The sequence below is a fragment of the Lolium perenne genome, chromosome 7 (genome assembly GCF_019359855.2).
Source record: "Lolium perenne isolate Kyuss_39 chromosome 7, Kyuss_2.0, whole genome shotgun sequence".
Lineage (NCBI taxonomy): Eukaryota > Viridiplantae > Streptophyta > Magnoliopsida > Poales > Poaceae > Lolium > Lolium perenne.
The window spans coordinates 83723010-83738016 of record NC_067250.2 but is presented as its reverse complement, the minus strand read 5'-3'; the positions used below and the strand labels follow the sequence as shown (position 1 = coordinate 83738016).

Here is a 15007-nt window from a genome sequence, read left to right as displayed (position 1 = left end):
TAACCGGTGCCTGAGCACTCTGTAGCAAAGCCCAAAATAAAAATAAAGAAGACCTCAGGTCCCCACCCCACGTCTCCTCTTCCACCCACCCACTCCCGATCCATCCACTCCCACCTCCCACCTCCCGCTCCCCACCCATCTCCTCGCCGGCACCGCCGTCCCAACATGGGATGAACTGTTCCACGACCGACCAAAACCCCAATTGACCACCAACCACCGGACCCCATGAAGGCGTCGGTCAAGTTCCGCGACGACGACCGGCCGCTCATGCGGGCCAAGGTGCCCATCGGAGTGCTGGGGTTACCATTCCAGTCCGGCCTCTCCGCCGGCGGCGACCCTCGTGAGCTCCGCTTCGATCTCTCCACCGCCTTCGCCTCCGGCCCAGCGCTCCGCCTCTCCTATCGCCCCAACGATCCCAGCCTGCCCTTCGCGCTCTCCATCCGCGCCGGCGTCGGCGCCCTCGGCTCCCCCGCGCGCGCCCCCTTCTCCCTCGCCGCCGAGTTCAACCTCCTCTCCGCCAACTCCGGCTCCCCCGCCTTCTTCCTCCTCCTCAAGCCCCGCCTCGGCGACTTCTCGCTCTCCCACACCCTCCGCTCGTCGCCGCCCCGTACCGTCGGGGAGGCCTCTTCTGACAGCAAAGCGCAGGACCAGCTGAACCACAAGGCGTTCTCGCTGAGCGGGACGGCGGGGACGAGCGGCGCGCTGCTGTCCGGGATGCGGCTGGCCACGAGGAGCGTGCTCCCGCTCTGGGGCAGGGCGAGCATGCGGTTCAACTGGGGCATCCGCGCGCCGCCGGGGCTGCAGGCGGCGTTCGCCGACGACCGCAAGGCCACCCCGGTGCCCGTCAGCAAGATGCCGCTGCTGGTCATCAGCAAGATCTCCATCGAGCAGTCGCCACGCGCCGACGCGGATCGGAAGAAGGATGGCGGCAAGGCGGAGGCCTCGCCGCCCGCAGTCGCCGCCACGGCGGACGCGTCGGATGGCGACGAGGGGTTCTCGCTGATGCGGCGGCAGCTGGAGGCGATGAACGCCGAGAGCGGGATGCTCCGCCGCGCCGTGGAGGACCTGCGTGCCGAGGTCGGCCGCGCCAGGGCCGTGTCCGTGGCTGCGGGAGGTAGGCTGCCGCCACAGCCGCTTCACGGCTTCTCGGCCAAGCCGGATCGTCGGGGTGGCGGGAAGGAGCCGGCGGCGGAGAACGCAGCGATGCCCGCGCCGGATGATGTGGGCGACGAGTTGAAGAGGGCATTGGAGGCGCGCCGGAGATGAAACCTGCACACCTCATCTCACTGTTGTATATCTTTGTATACTGCTTTTAGATTTCGGTTAATAAGAACAACTGAGTAGAATTTAGCAGCAATTGTGTGGAGAAAAAATTCTGAAGGCATGGTACTAGTTTGTCGGAAGTCTGTAATCTTGAAACTTGCACGATCAATAGGCGGGCTAAATTAGCTGTGCTTTTATATTTTACATTTTAGAACGGAAGTGATATTAATTAATATATATCCTATCTAGGAGATGTTCATCGGATTAGAACACATGATCTGTGGTTTGTGCAATGTATGCATCTGTAACACAAAAGTGTTCTTGACCGAACAGTCTGCAAAACTGAATTTTGAATGGTTAGTTGATCGCTTGTTTCATATGTAATTTGAGATCAATAGTTCTGTACAATGAATTGATCAAAAGCCAACCCTGGACTGTTAGTACTAATGTTGTTCCTTTTTTCCTACTGTACTTCCTCTGTTTTAAAATAAGCAGCATAAATTTTTCTAGATAACTAAAATGAGTTCAGATACATCTGAATCAAGATAAAGTGAAACACTTATTTTAGTACGGAGGAAGTAATATTGAATATGCTCATATTGCAGGGGAAGCGGGGCCAGATTATTACTTTAAAAAAGTTAAGCTAAGTAAAGTTTAACTAAAATTTTAGAAAATAGCATCATTAACATTAATAAGATACTGAAGGCATATCGAAATATACTTGACGATGTATCTAATATGTTAATGATTTTTAAGCTTAGCCGAACTTTACGTAATTAAGATACACATACTACCTCCATTCCAAGGTTTAAGGCTCATATTTTTTTGGAAAAGTCAAAGCAAGTAAAGTTTGACCAAAATTTTAGAATAATCTATCAATAAATATGATATTTTGTAGATAGCACATGAAAATATATTTCATTATCTATCTAATAATATTAATTTTGTATTTAACATATTAATAATTTTTAATAAAAACTTAGTCAAACTTAACATAGTTTGGCTTTCCGAAAAAAATATAGGCTTAAGCCTTAGGATGGAGGCAGTATGTGGAAACATGGTTGCAGTTTGGTAGAGGTATTTTGAGTGACTGTATCGGGTTGTTGTTAGTAGCAAGAACAAAATACTTATATGGCATGTGACCCATTGTGTATAACTATGGTCTTTCATAACATTCTCTAGTTTCCCCTCTTTGATTTTTATAGGAAAGAAGTGTGAAACATTTGATAGCTTGATTATAAACATATAGTGATTGCATTCCACCTTCTCATTCATAGCAACGCAATGGCGTATTTTTATTGGTATAATGTCATCCCTCCAAATTACTATGCCACCTAACGATTGACATATGGAATATCGATAACAATTTCTCAATTTACAGCAAAATTACCTCTCACTCACATATACTCCATCCGTTTCACCAAATATGTTTAAGATTTATCTAAATTTAGATGTATCTAGACACCAAATAATATAGACAACCCTTCGATATGTTTCATGGAACAGAGGGAGTACAATAGGTAGTTTCCTCTCATTGTGTCCATGTTGCTTTGTAATGACTTAAATTTATGTAACATCACAAAATTAGATTATTCCATATCTTCTATATCGAAATAGGAGCACCCTATTACATGATTTTCCTCAACATGCAAGCATGCCACAACATCAACTTGCCACCTCACTAAATTTTCAGATTTAGTTCTTCTTTTACATAAACACGTCCAACTCAGGGCTAAAATTGTCATTTAGGTTCTAGGTAGCATTCGATTAATCACCTAATATCCCACGTCAGCAATCACTGTTTCTTTATTCTTTCAGTTTCCGTTCTGTCTATCTATTTCCGTTCTCTCCTAGAGTTTCTTCATTATAATAAGTAACCATCAGACCAGGCAAACAGTGCACATGCAGCCTATTAAATCGAGCGTTCCGGAACCGACCCAAGGCTGTTCGTTTCTTCTCCATCAAAACCTCTGTATCAGTTTGTTCTGGTGCCTCTTCCGCTACTTTTTTTGTTGCCCTTCTTTTGCCCTGCCAATGGAAGGATGCATGAGCACACCTGCCGCTTCGCTCACCCAATGGATGTATAAATCGACCAGTCTCTACTTTTTCTTCATTGTATGGTTCAGCGGCCCTCTCTTCCCCGTACAACCCACACCATCCACCAGAGAGACAAAAGAAACTGGAGAACTGGATATTCAGATCTCTTATCATAGACTAAAGGTGACCACTGATTGGAGTCACAAAAATCCTTCGACAAAGACGATATACTATCATAGACTGCAGGTAACCACCGTTCCTCCATTTTGTTTGCACCATTCCTTTGATTTTACACAAATGATTACTATTACATATCTTGCAAGACTAGAAAATATCCTTTGATGGTACGCTTCCATAATCCTCTTTGGCGTTTAGCACATCTTCTTTGATTTTTAATACTGATTTTTGGTGGTTGTATCTCTGGATGATCGAAATTTCTTGATATTTGCAGGTTAATCTTGATATTGTAGTTACCCAGATTCTTATCTTGACTACCGTAGGTCCATGAAAAATGGAAGAATGGTGAATATACACATTACAAAACAAGATATTGACAAATGATTGTTTTCTATGTTGTCGGAACTCTGAATGATAAGCCGAAGGGTTGATCAGTCCTTTTTGTATTGACATCTGCCTTAAGGTATCTGATGGAAATCATCGTGCATTTTCATGTGATTGATAGTTGTTACCTGCGATGACAACTTTGCTGGTTGTGCTATCAAATTCAGAAGTTCCAATCTCTATATGTAAGCAAAGCAACATATCATCCTTATTTATCATTACAAAGTGCTCTTTTTTTATTGCAGTAGAATTTCTTCAGTTCTAAACCTTTAGTCTAACAATGTTCATCTTTGCAGAACTGGTAGGATTATATTTACTTATCTTATCTCTCTAATGTCATATATGATCTACACAGCTTACAAAGCCATGGTCTTTAGAACTGCTTATCTTGACTTCCCAAAATTCCTTTTGAAGTATTGATTGGAACAGATAGACGAAGTGTATAATATGCTAATGGATTTCCATGTGCAATCCATGAATCAAAGTTCATCACCGTGCTAAGTGTCAGAGATTTCTCCCTTCATTGGTTTATAATAGTTCTTTGCCATCATTTGGGTTACTCCTATGTGTTGTTGATTTTGGCGTTAATTTTCTATATTTATTTCCATGCAAGATAACCAATAATGTATATCCACATTAAAAGTTTTTTTTTCCAAACTATATGAAGTTTGGTCAGGAAATTTATGCACAAAACTGAACCAATATCAGCAAAATTTTGAAGAGATAGCAGACTCCATCACTTTATCTTGAAGTGTGGTGTTTTTCTCATTACGAGTTATATTATGTGATACCCTGTCATCTTCAATTACTGGATTTGAACCTCCATCCAATAGTATTGAACTTGCCTACTTTCACTGTAAACTCAACTATATTTGTTTTACCACATTTTGGAGATTTTTTATCTATCGATATGTGTTTGTGCTATATACATATGTTCCAAATATTTCTTACTACAAATGCTCGCAGCAACTAACATTAATCCTGAAATGTGACAGCAACTACAAATGCTGACAAACACCATTTCAGGATTTATGTTATGCCTAAGTGGGAGAAATTGACTTTCCAATCAGAGACACATCTCCGGACTTCCAGTTATTGTCTGCACGTAGCTTAGATGGGTGATTACGCATGGATGGTTCACTGTAGATTTAATCAGTTTGGTTATTTAACGGATAATTGTTAGAGGTACTTATATGAGTGTATCTTCCTTGAGCAGAACATTTTCTTGAATGGTTGACCAGATTGATTATGCCATAGAACAGGTTAAACAAAACTTTATCAGTATGAGCACAAAACATTTTGTTGAATGTTATGCTGGTAATATATCATATGAGTGTACACTTGAGTTAACTTACTCAAACTGGCAAAATGTCCCAACAATCTCTACTCAAAATTTTCTGCATGACTTCAGTATCGCTTTACTAATTCTGAAAGTTGTTATCTATATGGATAGTTTATTAACAGTCCATAAGTTGCATTTCCCGCATTGCATTGTGTTATCATAAACGGTATATGTTACACTTGAGCATATAAACCTTAATTTTGGTTTCTGTTTTAGAATTTTTTTTTCTTGGAAAATGCCATTCTGTAAATTATGATCCAAAAGCTGTCACATTTTATACATCTTTTTAAAAATCTTTATTTAATGTTCTAAAATGCAAACCAATAACACTCTTAGATGTTTTGCACTAGAAGATTCATAGTGCAGATACTATTCGTACTCGGGTATCACCTAGTTTGATATTATTTGTTGCTTGCAACCCACTCTCCTCACATCTTCTTTGTGTGCAAGGTTGTTTTGTCTACTTGAATTTCTCTTCTACGAATGTGTAAATACCGGTGATGGAGTGAACCAAAGTATATATATCTTTCAAAAATGGAGGGAGTCATAATCTATCGACATCAATTTGACTGGGAGAATGGGCATAGGATGGTCCAAATCATCACACCCCCCCCCCTAAAATTAGCATCTATGTTATTCATATTATGAAGATGTCCCTTCCATTTTGATATGAATGATAATATGATGGTACCCGGGTATGTGCTCAAATATTGTGTTCCGCGCAAACATGTCATAACTTATCCTTTTAACTTTGACCATGCTGTTTTTCTATGAACCATACTTTAGCATATTCCAAACAACATATTGCATTGGAGACAAAAATAATAATCTATGAACCATATTTTTAGCACAAATACTCGTTTGATTCCTGTATGCACATCTATTATAAACATAGGACATTAGAATCAATTCTCCTATTATCCGGTTGTTCTTCTACGAGTCATATTATTATAATTACTTTAGATAACTAAAACGACTTATTGCATGCAATATATATTTTTGTTACCTTCACACGACACACATGTTTGAAACATAGCATTTTGAAATCGATCCTCCTTTTGTGTTAATCAAAAGCGTTAGATCTCATTGTGCTACACGCGCATGTATCATCTCGTTCTTACAAATCTATCATTTCATTGTCACCATCATCTGTCAAATTAGTCGGTGCCCTCAATTCAAGCATACCTACACTTCTCAATGTCCACTGGCGTTGATGTATTTTTCAACGGTCAGACACATGCTTGCAGGTTCATGATGTTGACCATTGATACGTCTCCGACGTATCGATAATTTCTTATGTTCCATGCCACATTATTGATGATATCTACATGTTTTATGCATACTTTATGTCATATTTATGCATTTTCCGGCACTAACCTATTAACGAGATGCCGAAGAGTCAGTTGCTATTTTCTGCTGTTTTTGGTTTCAGAAATCCTAGTAAGGAAATATTCTCGGAATTGGACGAAATCAACGCCCAGTGGCCTATTTTCACACGAAGCTTCCAGAAGACCGAAGATGATACGAAGTGGGGCCACGAGGTGGCCAGACGCTAGGGCGGCGTGGCCCAAGCCCTGGCCGCGCCGGCCTAGTGTGTGGGCCCCTCGCGTCGCCTCCTGACCTATCTCCTCCGCCTACTTATAGCCTTCGTCGCGAAACCCCCAGTACCGAGAGCCACGATACGGAAAACCTTCCAGAGACGCCGCCGCCGCCAATCCCATCTCGGGGGATTTAGGAGATCGCCTCCGGCACCCTGCCGGAGAGGGGATTCATCTCCCGGAGGACTCTACACCGCCATGGTCGCCTCCGGAGTGATGAGTGAGTAGTTCACCCCTGGACTATGGGTCCATAGCAGTAGCTAGATGGTTGTCTTCTCCTTATGTGCTTCATTGTCGGATCTTGTGAGCTGCCTAACATGATCAAGATCATCTATCTGTAATACTATATGTTGTGTTTGTTGGGATCCGATGGATAGAGAATACTATGTTATGTTGATTATCAATCTATGTGTTGTTTATGATCTTGCATGCTCTCCGTTACTAGTAGATGCTTTGGCCAAGTTGATACTTGTAACTCCAAGAGGGAGTATTTATGCTCGATAGTGGGTTCATGTCTCCGTGAATCTGGGGGAGTGACAGAAACCCCTAAGGTTATGGATGTGCTGTTGCCACTAGGGATAAAATATTGATGCTATGTCCGAGGATGTAGTTATTGATTACATTACACATCATACTTAATGCAATTGTCTGTTGTTTGCAACTTAATACTGGAAGGGGTTCGGATGATAACCTGAAGGTGGACTTTTTAGGCATAGATGCATGCTGGATAGCGGTCTATGTACTTTGTCGTAATGCCCAATTAAATCTCACAATACTCATCATATCATGTATGTGCATTGTCATGCCCTATCTATTTGTCAATTGCCCAACTGTAATTTGTTCACCCAACATGCTATTTTTCTTATGGGAGAGACACCACTAGTGAACTGTGGACCCCGGTCCATTCTTTTACATCGATACAATCCACTGCAATACTTGTTCTACTGTTCTCTGCAAACAATCATCATCCACACTATACATCTAATCCTTTGTTACAGCAAGCCGGTGAGATTGACAACCTCACTGTTTCGTTGGGGCAAAGTACTTTGGTTGTGTTGTGCAGGTTCCACGATGGCGCCGGAATCCCTGGTGTTGCGCCGCACTACATCTCGCCGCCATCAACCTTCAACGTGCTTCTTGGCTCCTACTGGTTCGATAAACCTTGGTTTCTTACTGAGGGAAAACTTGCCGCTATACGCATCACACCTTCCTCTTGGGGTTCCCAACGGACGCGTGTTGTACGCGTATCAAGCAGATTTTCTGGCGCCGTTGCCAGGGAGATCAAGACACGCTGCAAGGGGAGTCTCCACATCCCAATCTCTTTACTTTGTTTTGTCTTGCTTTATTTTATTTACTACTTTGTTTGCTACATTATATCAAAATACAAAAAAATTAGTTGCTAGTTTTACTTTATTTGCTATCTTTTTTGCTATATCAAAAACACAAAAAAATTAGTTACTTGCATTTACTTTATCTAGTTTGCTTCATTTACTATTGCTAAAATGGGTACTCCTGAAAATACTAAGTTGTGTGACTTCACAACCACAAATAATAATGATTTCTTATGCACACCTATTGCTCCACCAGCTACTACAGCAGAATTCTTTGAAATTAAACCTGTTTTACTGAATCTTGTTATGAGAGAGCAATTTTCTGGTGTTAGTTCTGATGATGCTGCTGCCCATCTTAATAATTTTATTGAATTATGTGAAATGCAAAAGTATAAAGATGTAGATGGTGACATTATAAAATTAAAATTGTTTCCTTTCTCATTAAGAGGAAGAGCTAAAGATTGGTTGCTATCTCTGCCTAAGAATAGTATTGATTCATGGACTAAATGCAAGGATGCTTTTATTGGTAGATATTATCCCCCTGCTAAAATTATATCTTTGAGGAGTAGCATAATGAATTTTAAACAATTGGATACTGAGCATGTTGCACAAGCTTGGGAAAGAATGAAATCTTTGGTTAAAAACTGCCCAACCCATGGACTGACTACTTGGATGATCATCCAAACCTTTTTATGTAGGACTGAATTTTTCTTCGCGGAACCTATTGGATTCAGCTGCTGGAGGTACCTTTATGTCCATCACTCTTGGTGAAGCAACAAAGCTTCTTGATAATATGATGATTAATTACTCTGAATGACACACGGAAAGAGCTCCACAAGGTAAGAAGGTAAATTCTGTCGAAGAAACCTCTTCCTTGAGTGATAAGATTGATGCTATTATGTCTATACTTGTGAATGATAGGGCAAATATTGATCCTAATAATGTTCCGTTAGCTTCATTGGTTGCTCAAGAAGAACATGTTGATGTAAACTACATTAAAAATAATAATTTCAACAACAATGCTTACCGGAACAATTCTAGTAACAACTATAGGCCATATCCTTATAATAATGGCAACGGCTATGGTAATTCTTATGGGAATTCTTACAACAATAATAGGAATTCACCCCCTGGACTTGAAGCCATGCTTAAAGAATTTATTAGTACACAAACTGCTTTTAACAAATCTGTTGAAGAAAAGCTTGGGAAAATTGATATACTTGCTTCTAAAGTCGATAGTCTTGCTACTGATGTTGATCTTTTGAAATCGAAAGTTATGCCTCATGAGAATCATAATAATAAAATTGTTACTACAGCAAATGACATCCAAGTTAGAATTAATGAGAATATAAGATTGATGGCCGAATTGCGTGCTAGGTGGGAAAAAGAAGAAAATGAAAAAGAAGATAATATAGCTAAAGTCTGGACTGTTACCACCACTAGCAATGCTAATGCTACACATGTTTCTGCACCTCCTACTAATGATGGTAAAAGAATTGGTGTTAGCAATGTTTCCACTTCTAATGCAAAGCGTAAAAAACTGCCTAAAACTGCTAAAACTGCTGAAACTGCCTGTGACAAAACTGCTGAAATTTTTTCCAACATTGGGGATGATGATCCCATTGCTTTAGATTATAATGGGTTGGATTTTGATGATTTCCACATCTCTGAAGTTATAAAGTTCTTACAAAAACTTGCTAAGAGTCCTAATGCTAGTGCTATAAATTTGGCTTTCACAAAACATATTACAAATGCTCTCATAAAAGCTAGAGAAGAGAAACTAGAACGCGAAACTTCTATTCCTAGGAAGCTAGAGGATGGTTGGGAGCCCATCATTAAGATGAATGTCAATGATTTTGATTGTAATGCTTTATGTGATCTTGGTGCAAGTATTTCCTATGCCTAAGAAAATCTATAATATGCTTGACTTGCCACCATTGAAAAAATGTTATTTGGATGTTAATCTTGCTGATAATTCTACAAAGAAACCTTTGGGGAGAGTTGATAATGTTCGCATTACCATTAACAATAACCTTGTCCCCGTTGATTTTGTTGTCTTGGATATTATGCAATGCATCTTGTCCCATTATATTGGGAAGACCTTTTCTTCGAACTATTGGTGCTATCATTGATATGAAGGAAGGTAATATTAAATATCAATTTCATCTCAAGAAAGGTATGGAACACTTCCCTAGAAAGAGAATGAAGTTACCTTTTGATCCTATTATTAGAACAAATTATGATGTTGACACTTCGTCTCTTGACAATACTTGATATACACTTTCTGCGCCTAGCTGAAAGGCGTTAAAGAAAAGCGCTTATGGGAGACAACCCATGTTTTTTTTACTACAGTACCTTTATTTTATATTTGGGTCTTGGAAGTTGTTACTACTGTAGCAACCTCTCCTTATCTTAGTTTTTTGCATTGTTGTGCCAAGTAAAGTCGTTGATAGTAAGGTTCATACTAGATTTGGATTACTGCGCAGAAACAGATTTCTTTGCTGTCACGAATCTGGGCCAAATTCTCTGTAGGTAACTCAGAAAATTATCTCAATTTACGTGAGTGATCCTCAGATATGTACGCAACTTTCATTCAATTTGAGAATTTTCATTTGAGCAAGTCTGGTGCCTCTTAGAAATTCGTATTTACGAACTATTCTGTTTTGACAGATTCTGCCTTTTATTTCGCATTGCCTGTTTTGTTATGCTTGATGGATTTTTCGATTCCATTGACTTCCAGTAGCTTTAGGCAATGACCAGAAGTGTTAAGAATGATTGTGTCACCTCTGAACATGTGAATTTTGATTATGCACTAACCCTCTAATGAGTTGTTTTGAGTTTGGTGTGGAGGAAGTTTTCAAGGATCAAGAGAGGGAGATGATACAATATGATCAAGGAGAGTGAAAGCTCTAAGCTTGGGGATGCCCCAGTGGTTCACCCCTGCATATATCAAGAAGACTCAAGCGTCTAAGCTTGGGGATGCCCAAGGCATCCCCTTCTTCATCGACAACATTATCAGGTTCCTCCCCTGAAACTATATTTTTATTCCATCACATCTTATGTACTTTGCTTGGAGCGTCTGTTTGTTTTTGTTTTTGTTTTATTTGAATAAAATGGATCCTAGCATTCTTTGTGTGGGAGAGAGACACGCTCCGCTGTTGCATATGGACAAATATGTCCTTAGGCTTTACTCATAGTATTCATGGCGAAATTTCTTCTTCGTTAAATTGTTATATGGTTGGAATCAGAAAATGATACATGTAGTAATTGCTATAATGTCTTGGATAATGTGATACTTGGCAATTGTTGTGCTCATGTTTAAGCTCTTGCATCATATACTTTGCACCCATTAATGAAGAAATACATAGAGCTAGCTAAAATTTGGTTTGCATAATTGGTCTCTCTAAGGTCTAGATAATTTCTAGTATTGAGTTTGAACAACAAGGAAGACGGTGTAGAGTCTTATAATGTTTACAATATGTCTTTTATGTGAGTTTTGCTGCACCGCTTCATCCTTGTGTTTGTTTCAAATAGCCTTGCTAGCCTAAGCCTTGTATCGAGAGGGAATACTTCTCATGCATCCAAAATCCTTGAGCCAACCACTATGCCATTTGTGTCCACCATACCTACCTACTACATGGTATTTCTCCGCCATTCCAAAGTAAATTGCTTGAGTGCTACCTTTAAAATTTCTATTCTCTACCTTTACAATATATAGCTCATGGGACAAATAGCCTAAAAACTATTGTGGTATTGAATATGTACTTATGCACTTTATCTCTTATTAAGTTGCTTGTTGTGCGATAACCATGTTCCTGGGGACGCCATCAACTACTCTTTGTTGAATATCATGTGAGTTGCTATGCATGTCCGTCTTGTCTGAAGTAAGGGAGATTTACCACTAAAATGGTTAGAGCATGCATAATGTTAGAGAAGAACATTGGGCCGCTAACTAAAGCCATGATCCATGGTGGAAGTTTCAGTTTTGGACAAATATCCTCAATCTCATATGAGAATATTAACTGTTGCTAAATGCTTATGCACTAAAGAGGAGTCCATTATCTGTTGTCTATGTTGTCCCGGTATGGATGTCTAAGTTGAGAATAATCAAAAGCGAGAAATCCAATGCGAGCTTTCTCCTTAGACCTTTGTACAGGCGGCATAGAGGTACCCCTTTGTGACACTTGGTTAAAACATATGTATTGTGGTGATAATCCAGGTAATCCGAGCTAATTAGGACAAGGTGCGGGCACTATTAGTATACTATGCATGAGGCTTGCAACTTGTAGGATATAATTTACATGATACATATGCTTTATTACTACCGTTGACAAAATTGTTTCTTGTTTTCAAAACCAAAGCTCTAGCACAAATATAGCAATCGATGCTTTCCTCTTTGAAGGACCTTTCTTTTACTTTTATGAGTCAGTTCACCTATTTCTCTCCACCTCAAGAAGCAAACACTTGTGTGAACTTTGCATTGATTCCTACATACTTGCATATTGCACTTGTTATATTACTCTATGTTGACAAATATCCATGAGATACACATGTTATAAGTTGAAAGCAACCGCTGAAACTTCATCTTCCTTTGTGTTGCTTCAATGCCTTTACTTTGAAATTATTGCTTTATGAGTTAACTCTTATGCAAGACTTATTGATGCTTGTCTTGAAGTACTATTCATGAAAAGTCTTTGCTTTATGATTCATTTGTTTACTCATGTCATTTACATTGTTTGGATCGCTGCATTCATTACATATGCTTACAATAGTATGATCAAGGTTATGATGGCATGTCACTCCAGAAATTATCTTTGTTATCGTTTACCTGCTCAGGACGAGCAGAAACTAAGCTTGGGGATGCTGATACGTCTCCGACGTATCGATAATTTCTTATGTTCCATGCCACATTATTGATGATATCTACATGTTTTATGCATACTTTATGTCATATTTATGCATTTTCCGGCACTAACCTATTAACGAGATGCCGAAGATCCAGTTGCTGTTTTCTGCTGTTTTTGGTTTCAGAAATCCTAGTAAGGAAATATTCTCGGAATTGGACGAAATCAACGCCCAGTGGCCTATTTTCACACGAAGCTTCCAGAAGACCGAAGATGATACGAAGTGGGGCCACGAGGTGGCCAGACGCTAGGGCGGCGCAGCCCAAGCCCTGGCCGCGCCGGCCTAGTGTGTGGGCCCCTCGCGTCGCCTCCTGACCTATCTCCTCCGCCTACTTATAGCCTTCGTCGCGAAACCCCCAGTACCGAGAGCCACGATACGGAAAACCTTCCAGAGACGCCGCCGCCGCCAATCCCATCTCGGGGGATTCAGGAGATCGCCTCCGGCACCCTGCCGGAGAGGGGATTCATCTCCCGGAGGACTCTACACCGCCATGGTCGCCTCCGGAGTGATGAGTGAGTAGTTCACCCCTGGACTATGGGTCCATAGCAGTAGCTAGATGGTTGTCTTCTCCTTATGTGCTTCATTGTCGGATCTTGTGAGCTGCCTAACATGATCAAGATCATCTATCTGTAATACTATATGTTGTGTTTGTTGGGATCCGATGGATAGAGAATACTATGTTATGTTGATTATCAATCTATGTGTTGTTTATGATCTTGCATGCTCTCCGTTACTAGTAGATGCTTTGGCCAAGTTGATGCTTGTAACTCCAAGAGGGAGTATTTATGCTCGATAGTGGGTTCATGTCTCCGTGAATGCAGGGAGTGACAGAAACCCCTAAGGTTATGGATGTGCTGTTGCCACTAGGGATAAAACATTGATGCTATGTCCGAGGATGTAGTTATTGATTACATTACGCACCATACTTAATGCAATTGTCTGTTGTTTGCAACTTAATACTGGAAGGGGTTCGGATGATAACCTGAAGGTGGACTTTTTAGGCATAGATGCATGCTGGATAGCGGTCTATGTACTTTGTCGTAATGCCCAATTAAATCTCACAATACTCATCATATCATGTATGTGCATTGTCATGCCCTCTCTATTTGTCAATTGCCCAACTGTAATTTGTTCACCCAACATGCTATTTATCTTATGGGAGAGACACCACTAGTGAACTGTGGACCCCGGTCCATTCTTTTACATCGATACAATCCACTGCAATACTTGTTCTACTGTTCTCTGCAAACAATCATCATCCACACTATACATCTAATCCTTTGTTACAGCAAGCCGGTGAGATTGACAACCTCACTGTTTCGTTGGGGCAAAGTACTTTGGTTGTGTTGTGCAGGTTCCACGATGGCGCCGGAATCCCTGGTGTTGCGCCGCACTACATCTCGCCGCCATCAACCTTCAACGTGCTTCTTGGCTCCTACTGGTTCGATAAACCTTGGTTTCTTACTGAGGGAAAACTTGCCGATGTACGCATCACACCTTCCTCTTGGGGTTCCCAACGGACGCGTGTTGTACGCGTATCAACCATCAAAGGCATTCTATGTGGATATTAGTCATCTATTAGAGCATCTCCAGTCGAGTCCCACAAATCGTCTCCCAAAGGGATTTAGGGCGCACCGGACAAAAAAATGTTCCTAGCCGCATCCCTCAAGCCGTTTTTTGTCCGGCGCACCCCGATACGAGTGTTCGGTGCCCCGAGCCCGTCCCCGCCCTACAGGGGACGCTCCGGGCACGTCGGACACAACGAAAAGTGAGGCGGGCTCCCACATATCAACGACTATTTCCATAAACCGTTGGTTCGCGCCTTTTTTCTCGTCACTCATTCCCTCCCGCGCCTCCCACCCCTCCGCCGCCGCTGGATTTGCCGACCGTTTCTACGGCTGATCTTTTCTGAGAGTCGGCATCGTCATCGCGGTTGGCACTCTCGCCGGACGTTTCGTCGCCACCGCTGT

At 41.2% G+C, this 15007-nt stretch overlaps 1 protein-coding gene across 1 annotated transcript; it reads left to right on the top strand.

The window, feature by feature from the left end:
* The first annotated feature begins 60 nt into the window (after positions 1 to 60).
* On the top strand, positions 61 to 1467 carry LOC127316829 (uncharacterized). Its single transcript, XM_051347295.2, has one exon. The coding sequence runs from the start codon at positions 226 to 228 to the stop codon at positions 1264 to 1266; it is 1041 nt and encodes a 346-aa protein (XP_051203255.1). The 5' UTR covers positions 61 to 225; the 3' UTR covers positions 1267 to 1467.
* Positions 1468 to 15007: the final 13540 nt, after the last annotated feature.